Source organism: Zymoseptoria tritici, chromosome 18 (genome assembly GCF_000219625.1).
Source record: "Zymoseptoria tritici IPO323 chromosome 18, whole genome shotgun sequence".
NCBI lineage: Eukaryota > Fungi > Ascomycota > Dothideomycetes > Mycosphaerellales > Mycosphaerellaceae > Zymoseptoria > Zymoseptoria tritici.
This window is the reverse complement of record NC_018201.1, coordinates 64080-83342: the sequence shown is the minus strand read 5'-3', so window position 1 is coordinate 83342 and position 19263 is coordinate 64080. Positions and strand designations below refer to the sequence as shown.

The 19263-nt window shown below is 48.0% G+C and overlaps 2 protein-coding genes across 2 annotated transcripts; one reads left to right on the top strand and one right to left on the bottom strand.

The window, feature by feature from the left end:
- Nucleotides 1-13421: 13421 nt before the first annotated feature.
- Nucleotides 13422-14060, bottom strand: MYCGRDRAFT_83189 (uncharacterized protein; the record flags this gene model as incomplete). The annotated part of the gene is made up of 2 exons (XM_003847030.1): nucleotides 13422-13834; nucleotides 13923-14060. The coding sequence occupies one exon, from the start codon at nucleotides 13832-13834 to the stop codon at nucleotides 13433-13435; it is 402 nt and encodes a 133-aa protein (XP_003847078.1).
- Nucleotides 14061-15323: 1263 nt separating this feature from the next.
- Nucleotides 15324-17457, top strand: MYCGRDRAFT_97858 (uncharacterized protein; the record flags this gene model as incomplete). The annotated part of the gene is made up of 3 exons (XM_003847085.1): nucleotides 15324-15496; nucleotides 15776-16388; nucleotides 16624-17457. The coding sequence occupies 3 exons, from the start codon at nucleotides 15324-15326 to the stop codon at nucleotides 17455-17457; spliced, it is 1620 nt and encodes a 539-aa protein (XP_003847133.1).
- Between the last annotated feature and the right edge of the window lie 1806 nt (nucleotides 17458-19263).

Here is a 19263-nt window from a genome sequence, read left to right as displayed (position 1 = left end):
AAGAGAAAGCTAAGATACGACGGGATAAACGCATCCTAGCGACTAGCTATAGATAAGGACGTTCTTACGTTCTTAAGGAGTCTATACCTGCCTGCTTTACCTCTACCGAACCGAAAGAGTCTTCGAAAGATTCTATACTTTAGTATAGACGTCTAGGGCACCCGGGAAACGATAAGCTTACTATAGCTCCCTTAGGGCTCTCGGGACTACCTACGCTACCCGCTCTTACTAGCCTTTGCGATACTTACGAGCGAACAAAAGCTACTCGTATATAAAGTAAGGAACGACCCGAACGAGCTACTACTCCTCTCGCCCGAGTATATATCGACTTTTAGGGTCCTTATAAGTATAAGACGCTTGCCGGGAATCGATTTAAACTTACGATTACGGACGACTATACTCGGAAGTGCTAGATTAAACTTACGAAGATAAGGGACGAGGTATACGACCGTATACGGCGTTAGCGGACCCGAGTAGAACAGGAATGCGGCTCTACCTTAAGAGCTATTCGCCGGGATAACGCTAAAGAGCTTATAAAGCTCGGGAAGCTCTTCGAGGACGTCGATATAGAGCCTACGGTTCCGTATACGCCGGAGCAAAACGGCGTAGCCGAACGACAGAACCGTACGCTCGTTACTTTAGCTAAGTCCCTACTAGGTAACTCGAGGTTACCTAAGTTCCTTTAGGGCGAGGCTATAAGTACAGCCTATTACTTAAGGAACCGGATCCCGAGGAAAGGACAAGATAAGACTCCCGAAGAGCTCTTTACCGGTATAAAGCCTAGCGGTAAACACCTTCGAGTATTCGGGTATATAACCTATATGCTTATACCGAACGAGCGGCGGGTAGACAAGCTAGAAGACTCGGTATACTCCGGTATCTTTATCGGGTATAGCCCGTCTACGAAGTAGTACCGGATCTTTAACCCCCGAACAAAGGGTATAAAGCTCGCTACGTCTATACGATTCGACGAAGATACCCGCGGAGGAGACGTCTTCTATCCGGCGAGTATAATAGGTATAGAAGCTATACCTATCGAGACTACGCCTAGTACTACCGAGGAGTACGACTTCGACCCCGACGAGGGAGACAAGGAAGGAAGAGAGGCTACCGAGCCTATAAACGACGGTACGAACGAAGATAACAATAATCCTAACGAGGACATCGACAATACTATAGTAGTACGCCCCCGGAGGCTTACTACGAATAATACGGAACCTCCTACGAACGGTAGACCTACTCGGGAGCGAAGAGTACCTAGTAGATACCGGCCGGAAGTACGAAAGGTCGACTACTCCCCTACGACGGAAATTCCTACGCCTACTACTTATAACGAGGCTATAAGTAGTAAGCAAAGCCGGGAATAGAAACAGGCTATCGACGACGAGATACAATCCCTTTTATCGATAGGAACACTCGAGATCTTACCGGGAAACGAGCTATCTACTCTACGAGGTACCCGGATAAACCTCGTTTCCTCGAAGTAGGTTTTTAAGATAAAACTACTTCCTAACGGACAGATCGACAAGTATAAAGCAAGGCTTGTTACTAGGGGATTTAGCTAACAATACGGCATCGATTACTTCGAAACCTTTACGCCTATTGTCCGTCTCGAAAGCCTACTAATCCTCTTAGCTATTACGGCTATACGAGGACTAGTAGTGCACTAAATAGACGTTGTTACGGCATACCTTAAGGGCCCCCTCGACGAGGAAATATATCTAGAACCTTTCGACGGTCTAGATATCGACGAAGGTAGCGTTATACTCTTAAAACGCGGACTCTACGGGCTAAAGCAAAGCGGCCGTAACTAGAATAGAGTTATAACTACCTTCTTCGAAAGCGTAGGACTCCTCGCTACGCCCGCGGACTAGTCTGTCTTTATATCTAAAGACGGCTCGCTAATCGTAGCTCTCTACGTCGACGATCTTCTTATACTCGCGGACAACGAAGATAAGATCGTTTCCCTTAAGTGTAAGCTTACGGATCGATTTAAAATGAAGGATCTAGGTATAGCTAAGTACCTACTCGGTATCCGGATCGAATACAACGACGACGGATCGATTATAATCGACTAAAAGCACTATATCGAAGAGACTCTTCGCGAGTTCGATATAGAGGATACCGGACGATCTACGTATACTCCCGCCGCGGGATATACTTGTCTTACGCCCCGAGAAGCCTCGGATATACCTACGGACGATAGAGAGTACCGTAGGATAGTCGGGAAGCTAAATTAGATCGTACGAGCAACGAGAGTAGATATAGCGTTCGTAACGCAACGACTAAGCTAGCACTGTACGAACCCGACTAAGAGACACTTATCGGTAGCCCTATACCTCCTAAAGTACTTAGGAACAACGAGGGATTACGCTATACGCTTCGATCCGAAAGGGAACCTCGAACCGAAAGGATACGCGGACTCGGATTACGCCGCAGAGTCTACTACTCGTAAGTCGACGATGGGATACGTCTTTACGCTAGCTAGCGGACCGATAAGTTAGTCCTCGAAGCTACAACGTAGCGTATCTACGTCTACGATAGAAGCCGAGTACGTCTCGCTAGGATACGCCGTAAAAGAGGCTGTTTAGATTAAACGATTCCTCGAACAAGTACGCTATCCTACGGGTACTATAAGTCTTTACGGGGACAATTAGGCCTCGATTGCCTTAGTAAAGAACCCGGAATTCTACTCGAGAACAAAGTACCTAGACGTAGTACTATACTACGTAAGGGAGCTATTCGAAGACGAAACGATATCGATATCGTACTACCCTACGAAGGAGATGCTAGCCGACTACCTTACGAAGCCTTTACCTAAGGTAAAGTACGCCGAGAACGTACGCCTACTAGGATACGAAAGGACTTCTTAATCCCCGAGGGATATAAGAAGTAGGGGGAGTGTTAGAATAAGGGATACCGGACGATCGGATATACTATCTATATACGATATATACTACCTATTTCGGTTATATATATATAGATATATATAGCTAATACATAGGGACTAACTAGATATAGCTCGAAACAAAGGGACGAAATAGGGCTATTACGTAGGGGATTATGCACTCGATTCTATCTATATATATAGAGGGGGGATATAAGGGCCTCGAATCCCCTCGGTAGATAGATTACTTAGTACAAGCAATTTAATCCTATCGTTTATAAATCTAATAATACCTACTAGGTTATAGTACTTTATTATAGGGTACTAGATCGAGCTAGGCCCCGAGAAACATTATAGCTTTATCTACGTCCTACGCTACTATATCTAAGCGGAGTAGCTTACGCTAGGAGCGATCCCTTTAGAAGCTTACTATAAGTATAGTTTTACCGGCGCTAAGTCTCTTACTATAATACTTACGTACATTATAGCTACTACTTAAGCGGCGGTAGCGTATACGGATATAGTTATATAGAATATAAGTAGCTATAGTATCGACGCCGCCGATCTACTCTCTATAAATACTTAGGAAGACCTTCCTAATATAAACGATATACTAGATTCGGAGGACGTTAGGCTTCCTTAGTAGGGCCTCTTAGAACGTAAGAATTATAATTATAGACTATCTAGAGTTACTAGTATCTTAAATAAGTAGTTCTTTAAGAACGACGACGATTTAGTATATATACTACTTAACGTATTCTATCTTATTAGTAATTACGTCGTTATTATATATATACTAGCGAAGGCGGAAAAGAAGGCTAAGAGGTAGTCGGAGTATACCTTAAAGAAGCCGATACGGCGACTAGAGATAGGGTAAGGTTCCTAGATAGTCCTAAAGATTATAGCGTTTATTTATTTCGTAGGCCGGGGTTACTAACGAGACCTCTAAGGTATACCTACTAGCTAGTAGTAAGTAGGCTAATTTAGATAGTAATAGTTTAACGATAGACGTAGTAAGGCTCCTACTAACATTTTAATAGAGTATAGAGACTAGCAAACTAGTATCTTACTCGTTACTATTAACGCTACGTTACTAGTTCGTTAAAGTCCTTTGCCGATTTAAAAGCTACGATAAGATATTATAGGTCCCCTAGCTATTACCTATATATAGAAGGCTATTAATACTATAAGCGTTAAAAGTAAGAAATAGCTATACGCGGAATTCTAGGTTAAGCTCGTAGACCTACTAGTTATACTCGAGTACTCTATAGGTAACGTAATCCTAGTCTAGCTTATATAAGTCCCTACTAACCTCCTCGAAGTTATTATATAATAGTTATTTGCCTCTAGACTACTATTAGCTATAGCGGTTTCTAGTCGTAATACCCGAAACCTATTACTTAATCCCGTAGAGTTTCCTAGTAGTACTTAGTTATTAACTACTAGTATCTATAATACTAGTCTCTAGCTCTACCCGGATTACTATTTAAAATAAGTAGCCGCTAGTAAGAAAGGTTACGCGAAGAAGATCCGCCTAGACTAGTCTCTAAGCTACGACGCTACTACCGCCGTAGTTAAGAAGCGTACCGAGATATAAATAGATTCTCTAGCGGTAGATTCGTAGATAGTAAAGGAGGCGGAAGAACGTGAAGTAGTAGACGAAGAGTAGAGTAGTCCGAATTCTAGCCTACGGGAGACTTTAAGAGCTCTAATATAATAAGACTAAACTCCTATTCCGATCGCTATACTATATATATTCTCCTCGAGCGTCTAATTATCGTCTAATTCGTCGACTATCCCTCTATACGATCTTACTTATTTACTTTATTATTTATTATACGTTAGGCGAAGTTCGGGATATTTAGATAGCTAGTAACAAATAAGCTATTCGTTGTCGGAATTAAATATATTACTCTAATAAAGTAGGATACGAGTACGTTATAGCCTAGCGTCGAGTATAGTCTCTTCCTCGGTAACGTAGAGTATATTATTAAAGTCGCTTTACTATACGGTCTCTACTCTTCTAAAGCTATTTCGTAGCTCGCTAGTTACTTCTAATACGTATTACTACTACTAGTAGTAGAGTATAGTCGGATCGATATTTATCTCTCTTAATTCTAGTATAACGAGGTAGGCTACTACGAAATTTTCCCGGTCTAATAGTAGGCTAATAAGAGTAGCTATATCCTACTCTACGTACTCTATCTACGGATTCGCGATAAGCGAGTCCTAAAAAGCTTTATAGGCCTACTAGAATTTAGAGTACTATCTAGCTAACTTCGGGGTCTATTATAGTTAGAAGATAAGGTCCTTAAAGAACATAATATAGTATCGGTATAGTTATAAAGAAATAAAAGGGATCTACTTAACCTACTAGGCTACCTTACCAAACAACGTATACGTGCACTATATATATATATGTATACAAGACATCGACATCCGCACTTCCATTGCACACCCAATATTGACCCGATCATTACCAAACACGCACCATTCGAAAGCCCTTATCAAGGCCGTTCTAACGAACCCGCATTTACCCCGCTGCCCTCAAAACCTACGCCGCTACTAGAGTTTAAAGATTCACCTTGTTGCCCCCTTTGGGGTACAAATTTTGCTGAACTCCGGGATTTGGCCCCTACCTCCGAAACCTTATTCCGACCTTACCTCCCCTACACTCGAAATATTCCCTATTTAGGGCATTGCACAAGGAAGGTTCACAACCTGTACTACAACACTTTAACACACTACAACACAACCAATACGCCGCCGATTCGGACGCCGTGTAGCCCGTTTAAAAGCCCTCGACGAGAGCTTTTATTCTAGCTATCAAACGCCTGATTTAGTCGAATTTTGAAAGAGCCAAAGGCCAAACAAGAGCAGTGTTCCCAGGATACACAAACATACATATACACATACACTTAGTTCTCTCTACACTAGAGTTACCTATTGTCCTACGCCGCCGAGAGAGGAAGCTAAAGGAGCAGTATAGTTTAGTAAGGACGAATTTGCACCTCTAGGGATTAGAGTAGTAGTACTAGCTGTATAGCTAGATACTCTATATAGAGTATAGGCCTACCTTTCCCTAGAGACAAAGGTTGTCCCGAACCTGCTACGGCTACCCGTAGAACGCCTCTAAAGCCTGCTATAAAGACGCACGTTGCTGCAGGCCAGAGTACTTCCTAGAAGCAGAGGTATATTTATATATCTCTTCTCTCCTCTTTAAAGTATACCTTCTCCTATACTCCTTATATAGTAGGGAGAAGAGTGCCCTAGTGTCGCAAGTAGGCTAGGACCCGAACGCGATTAGAAATAGAGACGAACAAGCAGCCCTCTCGGCGTAAGACTGCTAAGCCTCTTTTCAAACAACAAACAACAATAACAAGACAATGTCTACCGAGACGGAAATAACAGACGCAAGCTTAGCCCCTTAGACTCCAAAAGCTACGGCTAGAGGGGACGAGGAAGTTACGTTTGAGTCTCTTAAAACCCTGCCGTCGCCGAAGGAACTACTAAAAAGAACCGGCATTCCTTTCCTACCTAGGAAAAGGCAAAACCCCTTCGAATTTAGTAGCTCCCCGACTCGCAGCCCTTCTCTCGGAAAGAAACAAACACTCTCTCGCACGCCTGCGAACGAGAAGATCCTACAAGCCCGACAGCTACTAGTCGAAGCGGCAGGGGATCTAGGCGGGATTCTAGAAGAACAAACCCGGGTTCTCGACCTTCTCGAAGTCTTTCGGCACTTTACCGAGCGTACAGACTTTAGGACAACGTCCTAAATCCTCGCAAAGCAAGTCTCGAACCTAGAAACGACAACAAAGAAACTAGTAGCACAGGCGAAGAAGCCTACTTTCGCAGACGTTATTAAGGGAGATAGCGGATCCGCTACCTCTACCTCTACCTCCTCGACAACAAAGACAACATAATAACAACAACAACAACAACAGTAGACGACCGTCTCCCGGAGGGCTAGCAAGCCGAAAGAACAAGCAGAACCGATGCCTCTTATCCTTGTACTAAAGGATAAAGAGAAGGAACTCGACTAGATCGCAACCCGAGACAAAATTAACGACGCTCTTAAAGGCGAAGACTAAGAGCTAGCTGTCCTTACAATAAAGAAATTAGTTCGGGGTAACATTGTCCTAAACTTTGCAACAGAGAAAGCCCGCTAACGAACGATCGATAGCCTTACTAAGGTTACCGATATCGTAGGCGAGGCACAGGTAATAGAGGACTCTCTCTAGTACAAGGTCGTAGTCTACGGCGTCTCGACCGCGAACTTTAATACGCTAACGGGCCTACAGGACATTTAACAAGAAATTAAGACCTTTAATAGAGGTCTTAAACTCGCAGGCACCCCGATTTAGCTAACAAACGAAGAGAGAAGAAGGACTCTTACTAGGGCGACAGTTCTAGTAGGTTTTGCTACCGAGGAGGAGGCAAAAAGGGCTATTTAAAACCGTCTATACGTAGGCGCGGACAGCCTAAGAGTCGAGAAGGCGAAGGATCGTATATAACAGAAAGGGAGGCCCCTAGAACGTTCTACATGTTAGAACACTCTCTACGGATTTTCTACGTTAATCTTAACCGATCTATCGAGGCTACAGAGTCTACCTTAGACGTCGCGGTTAAGCAGAAAGCCAACCTTCTACTAGTCTAGGAACCGTAGACTATAGAAGACCCGATAACAGGCTACAAAGAGACAAGATCTATCGCACACTAGGATTACAACCAGCTATTCCTAACGACTACAGATTCGACGATCCGGCCAAGAACAATACTATATATTAGCACAAGACTTAACATTAATATCTCTCCTATTTTATTAGACGACAGCAACATACTTTCCTTTGTTATTTTAGACAAGAAGGGCAATAAGATCCAGATAGTTAATCTCTATAACGAGAAGGACCTTCGGGATACCGAGAACCCGCAAAACCGACGAATAATAGAGAGAAGCCTCTACTCTTTACGTAACATGTTCCTTCCAAACACTCTACTAGTAGGAGACTTTAACCTTAGACACCCGTCCTAGGATCTAAGGGGAAAGGATACTACTAGTGCCCGCGAATTTATAGAGTAGATAGAAGACTAGGGCTTTACTCTACGTAATACGATAGGTGTCGGGACCTTCTATAGGCCGCACCTAGACGCAGAGTCGGTCCTAGACCTTACGTTTACAAGAGGATCCTTATCTACGAAAGAAATCGACTAGAGAACGATTCCGACAGGCTTAGACTATAAGGCTATATCTATAGACCTTATTAGCGCGCAAGATCGAGCTTAACAGAAGAAAGTAGTTCTAGATATAGCTTCCGCGGATTAGGAACTGTTTACAGATCTCCTAATAAGCAAGGCGACGTCTATTAACTATACGAACTCCCTCGACGACATCGCAGACTCCTTTACCTTGTGTATTACCGAATCGATACGGGGAGCAATCCTAGAGAAAGTAGTACACGCCTACGCAAAACCTTAGTAGAATAGAGAGCTACGCACGCTACGCCGTACAATGTCTAGAACATATAGACAGACCTTTACCTACGGACGTACGCCGACGCTAGACGAGAAAGAGGCGTATACGAAAGCGAGAAACAAGTACTTCTAAGCTATTAAAATAGCTAAGAAGAACTACTAGAACGCTTTCCTCAAAAAAGAAGACTCGAAATCTATCTTTAAAGCTATGTCCTATACTAGGAATAGCAGCCGAAGATAGATACCTATAATAAATAACGAAGATTCTTTCGAGGGGAAATGTAAGGCCTTCTCCGAAGCCTTATTTCCGCGCCCTCCTGCCGAGGAACCTCTACCTAGCCGTTAGGAAGCGTATACAGCCGGGGATTAGGGCTGGACTACGCTAACCGAAGAGGAACTCGCTGCCGCCTATAGTACGAAGATAGTAAAAGGAAAAACGCCGGGCCTAGATAGTATTACGCAAGCTATTATTAGTAAAGCGTACAGCGCTATTCCTATTACCTTTCTACGTATATACAGTAGGCTACTCGACGAAGGACACTACCCCTAATGCTAGAAAGTTGCGACAGGCGTAGTTCTAGCAAAGCCGGGAAAACTAGACTATTCGGTCCCTAAGGCCTACTAAGTTATCTCTCTCCTAAACTGCCTTAGTAAGATTAGCGAGAGAATACTCGCAAAACGCCTAGGGATTATCGTAGAGACGAAGCCCCTTCTATACGACTCGTAGTTAGGAGGGCGAAAGAAGAAATCGGCTATCGATATAGTGCTTCTCTTAACAAACGAAATCGAGGAGAATCGAAGAAAGAAAAAGAAGACTTCGGTTATCTTCCTCGACGTAAGAGGAGCATACGACTACGTTGCAAAGAACCGACTATTAAGAATAATAATCTAGTTAAGGCTTCCGCATAGCCTTATACGTTAGGTTCAGTCGTTTATAAGCAATAGACGCCTACGAATAGCATTCGACGGACAGATACAGGAATTCTAGGACGTAGAGATCGGCGTTCCGCAAGGCAGCCCGATATCTCCTATCCTCTTTCTAATCTATACGCGCGACATATTCTTCTCGCTATAAGGAGTTACTCCTAGTTCCTACGTCGACGACATTAGACTATCTACCTCGTCTACGTCCCTTAAGAAGAACTCTAAGGTACTAGAACGTAAGGCAAGAAGGCTAATAGACCTAGGAAAGAAGAACTTGATTACTTTCGACCTAGTAAAGACAGACCTAGTACACTTCTCGAAAGGGAAAGGGTCCGATTGCCCGGTAATTCTTCTAAACGGCGATATTATTCGCCCGGCAAAGAAAGCGATAAGGTAGCTTAGGATTTAGCTAGACGCCGGTCTTACCTTTAAGGAGCATATTGCAATAAGATTAGCACAAGCACAAGCGGCATTCTATCGATTAGAAAGACTAGCAAATACCGAACGCGGTCTATCTTCTACATCGTTAAGAAAGATCTACCTAGCCTGCGTTACTATAATAGTAGACTACGGGGCCCCGGTTTGGTAGCGGTCGAAAAAGAGCATAAAACCTCTAGTATCTCTACAAAGTAAAGCTTATAGAAAGATCCTAGGCGTTTTCCGTACCGCCCTAAACGTCCCGTCCGAAGTAGAGTCAAATCTCTTCCCCCCGGATCTACGCCTAGAGAGACAGTTAATTTTATACTCTCTACGTGTAGCAAAGCTACCCGAAAACTACCCTATAAGACTCGCTATCTAAAGCGCGCCTTCGGATACGCGAGAAGTCCGACACGAGGACTCGAGAGAGATACTTCCGCAAAAACGATAGAGAACACAGATATAACTACTCTATTATCGACTCCGACAATACAAGCATTTCGTAGAATACGAGAGGGCTAACTACGCAAAAGACGATCTCTTTAGCGTCTAGAAAACCCGATACGAAATAGCAAGACAACGGGAGATTAATAAGGTACCTAGGAATACAAATAGCTACCTTAGTCGATTTCTATAGAGCTCGCTAGGAAAACATAGAATAGGAGGAAGACGCGCTTTAACTAGTGCCTTCTATACTATCCTATTAGGACACGGATACCTAAAGTCCTATCTCTATCGCTTTAGACACGTAACGACGCTAGACTGCCCTTGCGGACGACGAGAAACAGTAGAACACCTCGTATATAGCTGCCCTATCTACGATGTATTTAGGCTACTACCGCTACGACAAGCACAATCTCTATTAGAAATAGTAGAAGATAAGGAACTCCGGAAACACCTTACTACCTTTCTCTCGGATACAAAGATTGCTTCTAGGTCCTAGCACCTAGCAAGAGGCGAAGACGAGACCGTCTAGCCTACACTCCTTTTACTTTTCCTTATTTGTCTTTCTTTAAAGTCCTTCGATACTAGCTTGCTACTATCCTAGGTACGGGTCTTTCCCTAAGGTTAAGAGATACGAGAGAACAACGATTGTACATAGATAGACTGCTGTCGCGAGACAGCCGTCCTACATAGTTATAGACTCCTACAGGACGTAAATGGAACAAACAAACAAACAAACAAACAATAGGCTACCTTACCTTCCTAACTAGTCTATAGCGTACCGTTTCTATACGCGTAGCCGAAATCCCGACTATACCTACCTAGTAACTTTATAGTAAAGCGAGTATAAGATAGGAGTATTATTACGACCTTCGATTATAGCTACTCCGACGCTATATAGTATTATGCCCGTAGAGGCGTACTTTTAGAAGGCGGACGTATAAGTATAGATTAGCTAAAAGGTAATAGACTAGTATAGAGATTACGATAAGAGAGTACTTCTAGAGGTTAAGGTTACTACGATAGCGCTAAACGAGATCGCGGCTTAGCGTAAATGCGGCTTCTTTTTCTATTTGCCGCCTTAATAAGCGTAGATAACGAAGCTAGACGTTAATCGTATACTAGCTAAGTACCTTAACGTCCTAACGCGCCTTTAGATTAGACTACTCTACGATCCTATTTATAAGGTTTCGGTAGAATAATAGCGATATAGAAGCTTAGCTAGCCGACTCCTAGCGCGCGCGATATCTAAGGGCTAGTACGATCGCTAATCCGCCTCCCGACTATACGCTACCGTTCGCAATTTAGTACGCTATCTAACGTTGTCCGGTCTTCTTCGTACGCACCTAGTCGTAGATTATCTTCGCTATACCTTACGCCTTCTACTATAGACCAACGGATAAGTTCGGATGTATACTTAGTCGCGACCACAAGGACCATTCGAAGCTGGGATCGGCGAATTAGCTATAGGACCGCGGGTCCTTGGACAAAGGAAGAGATAACAGAAGATGCGCAAATGGGCAGATTCTACAAGCCTGTATAATTCCATTATACAGCGGGACGTACGTTGGCATGACTGTGGCGAGTGGGTTCTGCCCGCCGGGTGTTGCATAGGTGTAGCGTTGTTAGAAAACAAGCAGGACAGAGGTCGTGGGTGGGCACTTCCCTGGCGTAGTACCTGGAGTACATTGGAGGCCAATGCCAGCTCACTGCTCTGTCAACCGCACCAGCACCATGGCCTCGTTGACTCACTGGTATGGAAAGCTTTTGTGGCTGGCGAGGACGACGGAGGGGCATCTATGGCATGGTATTATCGCCAACACGAATTGCGATGTCGACGTCGGTCTAGGCGTCCAGCTCCTGCTACGTAAGGTCAAATGATGACCTTGAAGTAAGGCTCTTAGTGTAGCTCAGAAGTGTCCGGATGCTCTGCAATAACCTCATCAGCGTTATCAACACTGTATGTGCGCTTGACGTTTTCAAAGTGAGCCAGCAGCTTCTGCATCGACAATCCACACCATGGCCAACCATCAATCAATCCACCACCGGCGCATTGTCCGGATGGGTTGTTCACCGCACTGCATTCGCCCGACGTTCTCCGCGATTGTTGAGAGGTTCCAGATCGTCACCGAGCGGCGAGGATGAGAAGCTTGCCGGAGTGTGGTGAACAATCAAATCCTTAGACTGACCAATCCACCGAAACGGCCAGTCTATGCATCCATCCTCGCTATTGCTCGATTGATGGATTGGTGGTATTGGGGGATGGATTGGCGGACTGGTAATGGATTAATGGATTGAAGGATCTGGCCGGATTGAAGGACATGGCTGTATACAACATGGATCTGACACCCTCCGCTCGGTCAGAGGAGTCGCGCGCGCGGCCGCACATCTCTCGCACCGGAGCCAGAAACGTGCTGTCAAACGGTTGGCCAGTGAGAAGGCTGGACCACTCCTTCAATTTTGATATGACTCAGCCGGTCATGGGTCAACGCAACGAGGGCGGTCGAGGTGTTCTTGGTGAGGCTCTTTGATGAGGCTGGTAAGCGTTCATCATTCGGCCACGTTGTCGTCGCTGTCGTCGTTCCAGCCAGATGAAGTCTTGTCATTATATCACGCCCTCACGAGTCCACCTGTGCAGTGAGGCCGCTTGTCGACATGGTGTCTTCTTCCCAGGCGGCGGCGATGGCTTGTAACCATGAGGCCAGTCTTGCTGAACATTTATCGGCGGCGTGGTGAGCACGTCCAGCGCTATAACTGTCCATTGAGGCCCTTCAAAGCGCTTCACTGCATTGGCGGAAGTCTTCGTCCTAAGGAAAAGTGACGTGGAGATATTGCTCTTGAGCAGCAGCACGAGCGGCGGCGGCAGCGTCACCAACTCGGTGTCCACTCTTGTATTCTAGCAAGAGTGGGTTTTTAGTGATGAGGCAAGGCGTCGGAACTGAGGTGCGGGCTTACATGGGACATTCGCCGCCGTTGATGTAGGCGGCATCACGATTCACGAGAGAGGAGGGTCGCCGTTTGGTAGGAAGAGGAAGTATGATAGACCTGTACGCATTGATCCCTAGGTACCTTAACTAGGTTCTCTCAACTTTCCACCGCCCAGGCGACGTTGTTATCGTCCCGACAATTCATGTCCCACCCAGTCTTGAGCAACGATTGCCACCCATTCTCATCCCATGCTCACTCCGAGAAAAGCCATCTTTGTGCAGCACCCGTATCATCGAATCACCCTGCGCAGCGGATGCATTCTTCCCGGCCAGCTATTGCAGCGTATTGTAAAAGCCTCCATCAATTCTCACGAACTGGACTGCTACTCTTCCCATCTGCATTTATCATGTCTCGGCTTTGCATCACCCGCGCAAGGGCGTGAGGCGGCGTCGATGTAGGAAGAGCGCGCTCCGGCGAAGTGTTTTCCTCGGCCTCGGTGGTGTCGTCGCCTTGGGATATGGTGGATGAGGAGGGTGTTGGGTTGTAGGTGCTGTCGCTATGAAGTGTGCGCGAGGAGGGTGTTGGGTTGTAGGTGCTGTCGCCTTGAAGTGTGCGCGAGGAGGGTATTGGGTCGTGCGTGCTGTCGCCTTGGGGTGTGCTGGAGACATGGTGCGGTGCGGCGGAGGAGGATGCACGTTGTGGATTGCCGTTGCTAGGAAGGCGAGAGTCTGGACAGGGAGAGCTTGCGATGCTCGAATTCATCTGCGGCAAAGAGTGTTGTGTTAGCAGACCGATGATCCGGAAGTGCTCGCTGAGACCTCCAAGAAGGTGGTCGTATGAGGTACAGTACCATGCTCACGTTGTGGGGTCGTTCTTGTAAGTGGACAATGGCAGCCATCATTTGCTCCACCCGATTCTCGAGGACATCCACGCGTTCCTTCAGACGACGGATCTCGTGCTCCGTTGACGATTCCATATCGGGCGGAATGGTGAGGGACGTGAGGGAGGGTCGGTGTCGGTGAAAAGAAGATGAGGATCAGTGAAGTGAAGTGATGCTGATGAAGTAGAACTTTGGAACCAAGAAAATGGAAGCCTCAGGCTTTTGGCCGGCAGAGTCCCGGCGCTAGTCAAATTCTAGGGCTAGAATTTGGCAGCCGGCCTGAGGCACCAACTGCGACTTCGGAAATACCTGCCCCAATGACATGACCTCCAAGGCCAAGTGTGCCGGAAAACCACTGGAGGGTGGCAGCGCCGGCATACGCGAGAGACGACCTAGCATGGCCGAGGGGTATGGTGACCTTCGATCGATCCGCAGTCCTCACCATTCTGACCATGCCCGGTTTCCATCATCTTCCCAAGACTGCTGGCGACTCGAGCTGAGTATCCGTTCTTCCTCGACAGCTTCCTGCTCCAAACCGATGTCCGCTGTGCCATCATTATCATCTAGCTCTTCGACTGTGCGTGCCGCTTGGCTCGGCCAGCTTTGACAGCAAGTCCTCCACCCTCACCCCTGCAATCGGTGGGATTCGAGGCCAAGGTCGTGTCTCCCGCGAGCGTTGGTGTTTCGAGTATCGCGCATGAGTTCAGCGAGAGGTCTTCGGTCGGTCGCCATGCTGGGTCACGGAGATGAGGCGATGATTGTAGTGAGGTCGCGGCAAGAGGCTGGAAGAAGTCTTCATTCCGATTTGACAATGTGTTATGGTTCCGTCGCGCTTACATTGATGATGAACAAGGCAAAGCCGAAATGTCCGCGTCCGGCCATCCCGACATTGTTGTCTCATCGTCGTCGTCGGTGCATAAGAAGTGAATTTTGCTTGAGAAGAAGAAGAAGACGAAGAAAACAAAAGCGAGATTTTGAGAGACTGGGCAAGAGGGCATGATGGAATGAACCCAAGGTGAGCTGAGCTGAGCTGAGCTGAGCTGACACTGCACCGAGATGTGCCACTACACCGAGATCTGGAGCCCAAGGTTGATCTCGTCGTGTTGTCTCTCCACCATCCAAACAATCAGAATCGTCGAGTCTGGGTACCAAGACCCTCGGACGAGAAGTCAAGCGTCGGCAGGACGTTTCTCCGCTCCGCTCCGCTCTAGAACTAGAACTCGCACGGCCTTGGTATCATCGAACGAACGACAGCAATCCTCCCACCACGGCTGGTCCCGGTGAAGAAGAATATCAATTCCACCATTGATGAGGCATCTCGACGACATCCTGCATCGCATCCAAAACATCATCGACAATTCCCTACACATCATGGAAGCATCGCCGCATCGACCATTGCACGAGGACGCACACACGACATCACAATCATTGATCCGTCCGCCACCACAGCAGCAAGAGTCGGCAAGGAAAGCGCGAAGCGAGAGACCTGCTGCATCCCTCAGGTCCACGCCTCCGGCATCCCTCAGGCACACGGGATATGACAGGTACGCTTCGCGGCCTCGAACACCATCACCGCCCAGCCCACGGAGAACATCATCACCGCGCCGGTACCCTCGTTCTACCGATGCTCTCTTGCCTTCACCGTCAAATAGTGAATTTCTCCGGCGAAATCCCAGGCCGCCGCCGTACGCATTACCAAGAGAAGCGCTTGAGGGGCGGAGGGGAATATTCTATGGATCCACGACTCCAGCGTCTCCATCGATCGCACAGCCGATACTGCTGAAACGGAAGGCAAAGCGCTCGAACCTCACGAAGCCATCCAGACGACTGGCGTTGTCACCCGTTTTACCTGCCGATGATGAGGAGGACCTCACCCCATCCACGAACGACGCCGCACCCTTGCCCTCCGACTATCTCTTGAGCCCGGTCCAATCGTCAACGGGATCGACAGCACAAACAACGACAGCAACCATCCATCGCACTATTCCGCCGCCACTTGTGGCTGGCCAATACCAGGAGGTTGAACAACCCTCCACTGGTGAAGAAGACGCTGCAGGTTCGATGGCCGATTCGCGACAAGAGCGTGAACTTGACATTGATTCGGCGGCCGAGGAAGAAGTCACCGGTTCGAACGATGAAGACGCTGAGCTGCATCTGAACGATGGAGATGCTAAGCTGCATCAGGAGGTGGACCCGGCGGCCGAGGAAGAAACCACCGGTCTGGACGATGAAGGTGCTGGGCTTCATCAGAAGGAGGATCCGGTGGTGGAACAAAACGCCGATTTGGCTGAAAATGCTGACCGAGACTTCCACCAAGGAAAAAGATCGGTGGCGAAGCCAGACACTAGTCTGAACGATGAAGACGCCGCCCTGCATCAAGAGGCGAATTCACTACGCAGAAATTTCGTGCGAGGCAAAGAGTCGGGGTTGTTTCAGGTTTGTGTTAGCCATGTTGCTTCCTCGCAGAGATGACTAAGACTGACCACATAATTATCGCAGCTTCGCGGGTTGCAAGCGCAAATCAGGCAGAGGCCATCGCTGCGCTAGGTGAAGAATCAAGCAGATACTTCCTGGCTGACATATCGGCGGCGAGCAACCTCGGAGTACGTAAAGCAACTCCCGTTGACACGATTGGTTTCTTTTCTCTTCATTAAGCTGACAGGCTGCCAAGCGTACCATGTCCGAGGACTTTCAACGCAAGAGGTCCAAATTCGAGCGAAACCATGAATTGACCCAGCGAGCCCAGTCCCTGGATTCTGGCACCATCCATCCGCAGCAGCAGTCGAAGATTCACCGAGACATCCCACTATCCGATGAGCGAGGAAAGAATCATGGCATTACTCTAACCCTCGTGGAGTGTCTCGTCATCTGCCTCTGCGTCATGGACGTGCTGGGGTCCATCGTTTCGAGAAACCTCTACCTTCCCGGGTGCTTCTCCCACCGCCATCAATTTATCCACCGCTTCTACGGCCGCAGTGGTACCGTCAAACACGAAGAGTCGGTCTTCTCCACTCCTGTAGCGGGCTTTGTCCCGATCACGATGACGACGGCGACGACGGATGGCATCAACTATATCAGGAGTCCGTGGAGTTCGATCTCCGTCCAAGAGCCCTCGTCAATCGGCACCATGGAGCTCGCGCAGCGGCTGAACACGGTGATGAGTACACACCGAGGACTCCTCAAAAAGCAGCACCAGGTGCAGGACATGTCGGAAGATGCCCTCGCTCGGCAACACCGGTCCCTCCAGCAAATGGACTTGACCGTCGAGAACATGCTAGTGTTGCACGGAGCCGGGCTGGACGATGACGGGAGTGCTGCTCGGCGGGAAGAAATTCGAGCGCAATTGTTGAGCATGTTGGACCCGTTGAGTTTGTGGGGAAGCGAGGGCGGCGGCGTCGCCGTCGAGGTGATGAATTCGCTGTGTGCAGGAGTACTTGCAATTCGTCAGTTAGTGGGAATAATGGTCGTGCTCCGCCTCGCATCTTCTGGGATGCAGACGAAGTAATTCTTACCCATCCAGGCGGATGCAGGAAGCTCTCGGATCGACTTGGGAATGAAGGTGCCGTGTGGGAACCCCGGAGTTGTCATTGTTGTCGCAGCCGCAGTCCTTGTCGCCACTCCGAGTTAGTATTCGGTCTCGATGGATGTCGCTGGACGATTACGAGAGCAGGCTTACTTGTAGCTTGGTGCGGCGAATGTTTACGTTTTGCATTCATTAGCATTTAATCACTACGTAACCTTTTCTCCCGTGCCTATCACTTGTCGCAGCGGCGATTCATAGCGCGGCTTTCAGAAATTCAGATCGATGTCGACCTGCAGTCGCACATGAACTCAACCTTTGGAGGCTTCCGCGGCATTCAAGCGAGAGACGAGTGTGTGTTGGCCATGCGAGCTGCAGGATTCGAGAATGGGCACACGATGGGCATGATCAAAATTTCGAAGACAGCAGAGGACTTATTTGGTGCTTGAGACTGAGCCGGCATCGATCTCCATGCATTTTGAAGACGTTCCCCAGCTCTGACGGGTTCGCTACATCCGCTCAACTCTTGAACCTTGGAATGATGCCGGCGGGCTCCTGCCAATACCATGCCGCATGCATGTCACTGCGACGTCGAATGGCTGAAAGAACCACGCGCAGCGTCGCATCCGCATTGCCATGGATGCCGTCTCCGTGATGGAAGATTGGGTGTGCTCGCAGCAAAGTCGACTTCAAGAAAGACGAATGGCATTGCTTTGGTAATACTAGAGCTGCACAAGGCGACTAATATTCGCTCGATATTCCGCACGCATCTACGATTTACTAAATTCCCACATGAGCCTGCTCTCGGTCGACACATGTCTCTATCGCCTACGAGGTGGACATTTGCCTTCCTGCTGAAGACGTCGCCTGACGGAGGGCTGCCGATCGCGAGAGGAAGTCTACTAACAACAGCACCTCCTCTCGCGACGGGAGGCCTTCCATTCTGCCGCGAACCACCACCACCACTGTAAGCTAGACTCCCCTTCTAAGCTGCTTCCCTCCTCTGGGCGACTTAGATGTCACTACCCGACGACGCCGAAACAGACCTGAACGACTACTGCGCCCAGCTCCGGTCCACCCTCTCGTCCTCCGCGGCCTTCCAGTCGACGGCGACTCGATCTAAACATAGGCTCAATCGGCAGACCAGCGAGGTCGAGCAGAAACGACGACGACAAGGATGGAATGCAACCCAGGATGACGTGTCAGTTCCTATACGGATGTTTCGATACCCCTTGTCCAGCCTCTTTGTCCTCGTTACTGGAGTCAAGATCACGCCCTTGAGTTGAGCCGGTGCACTACACGGTCAACTCTAGGTACCGGTGGAAGACTTGATTGTAAGCAAGATCCCGCGGTGACAGGCGACCGGCTAGTCCTCTGGGAGCGGGCAGTAAAGGCGTGTTCTGCACTGCTCGGACATAACCACAACACAGCTTGTATATACAGTTAATCCACAACAGCATGTCTATACCCACCAGCGACAACGCCTTGCTACATATACACATCTGCAGACCTTGCCGACCAACGAGGCCCTGTCCGGTTCGCGACTATTCCGGGAACGAGCGCAATGCAAGTAGAACTAATCGAACACCCCGGTTACAGCCACGAAACCGACCCTCCCTAGTCGGTCACCTGCCCAACATGCCTGCAGCCTTCACTCCGTAGTTCCCGAAGCTTCATTCCTTGAAAGTCCGCCATTATGTCAAGTTGGCAGACGCTATGGCCATGGCGCAAGCAGCAGTGCAGAGGAGGATAATAACATCTGGGTATCGAAGCAGCACCCGAAAGAAGCGA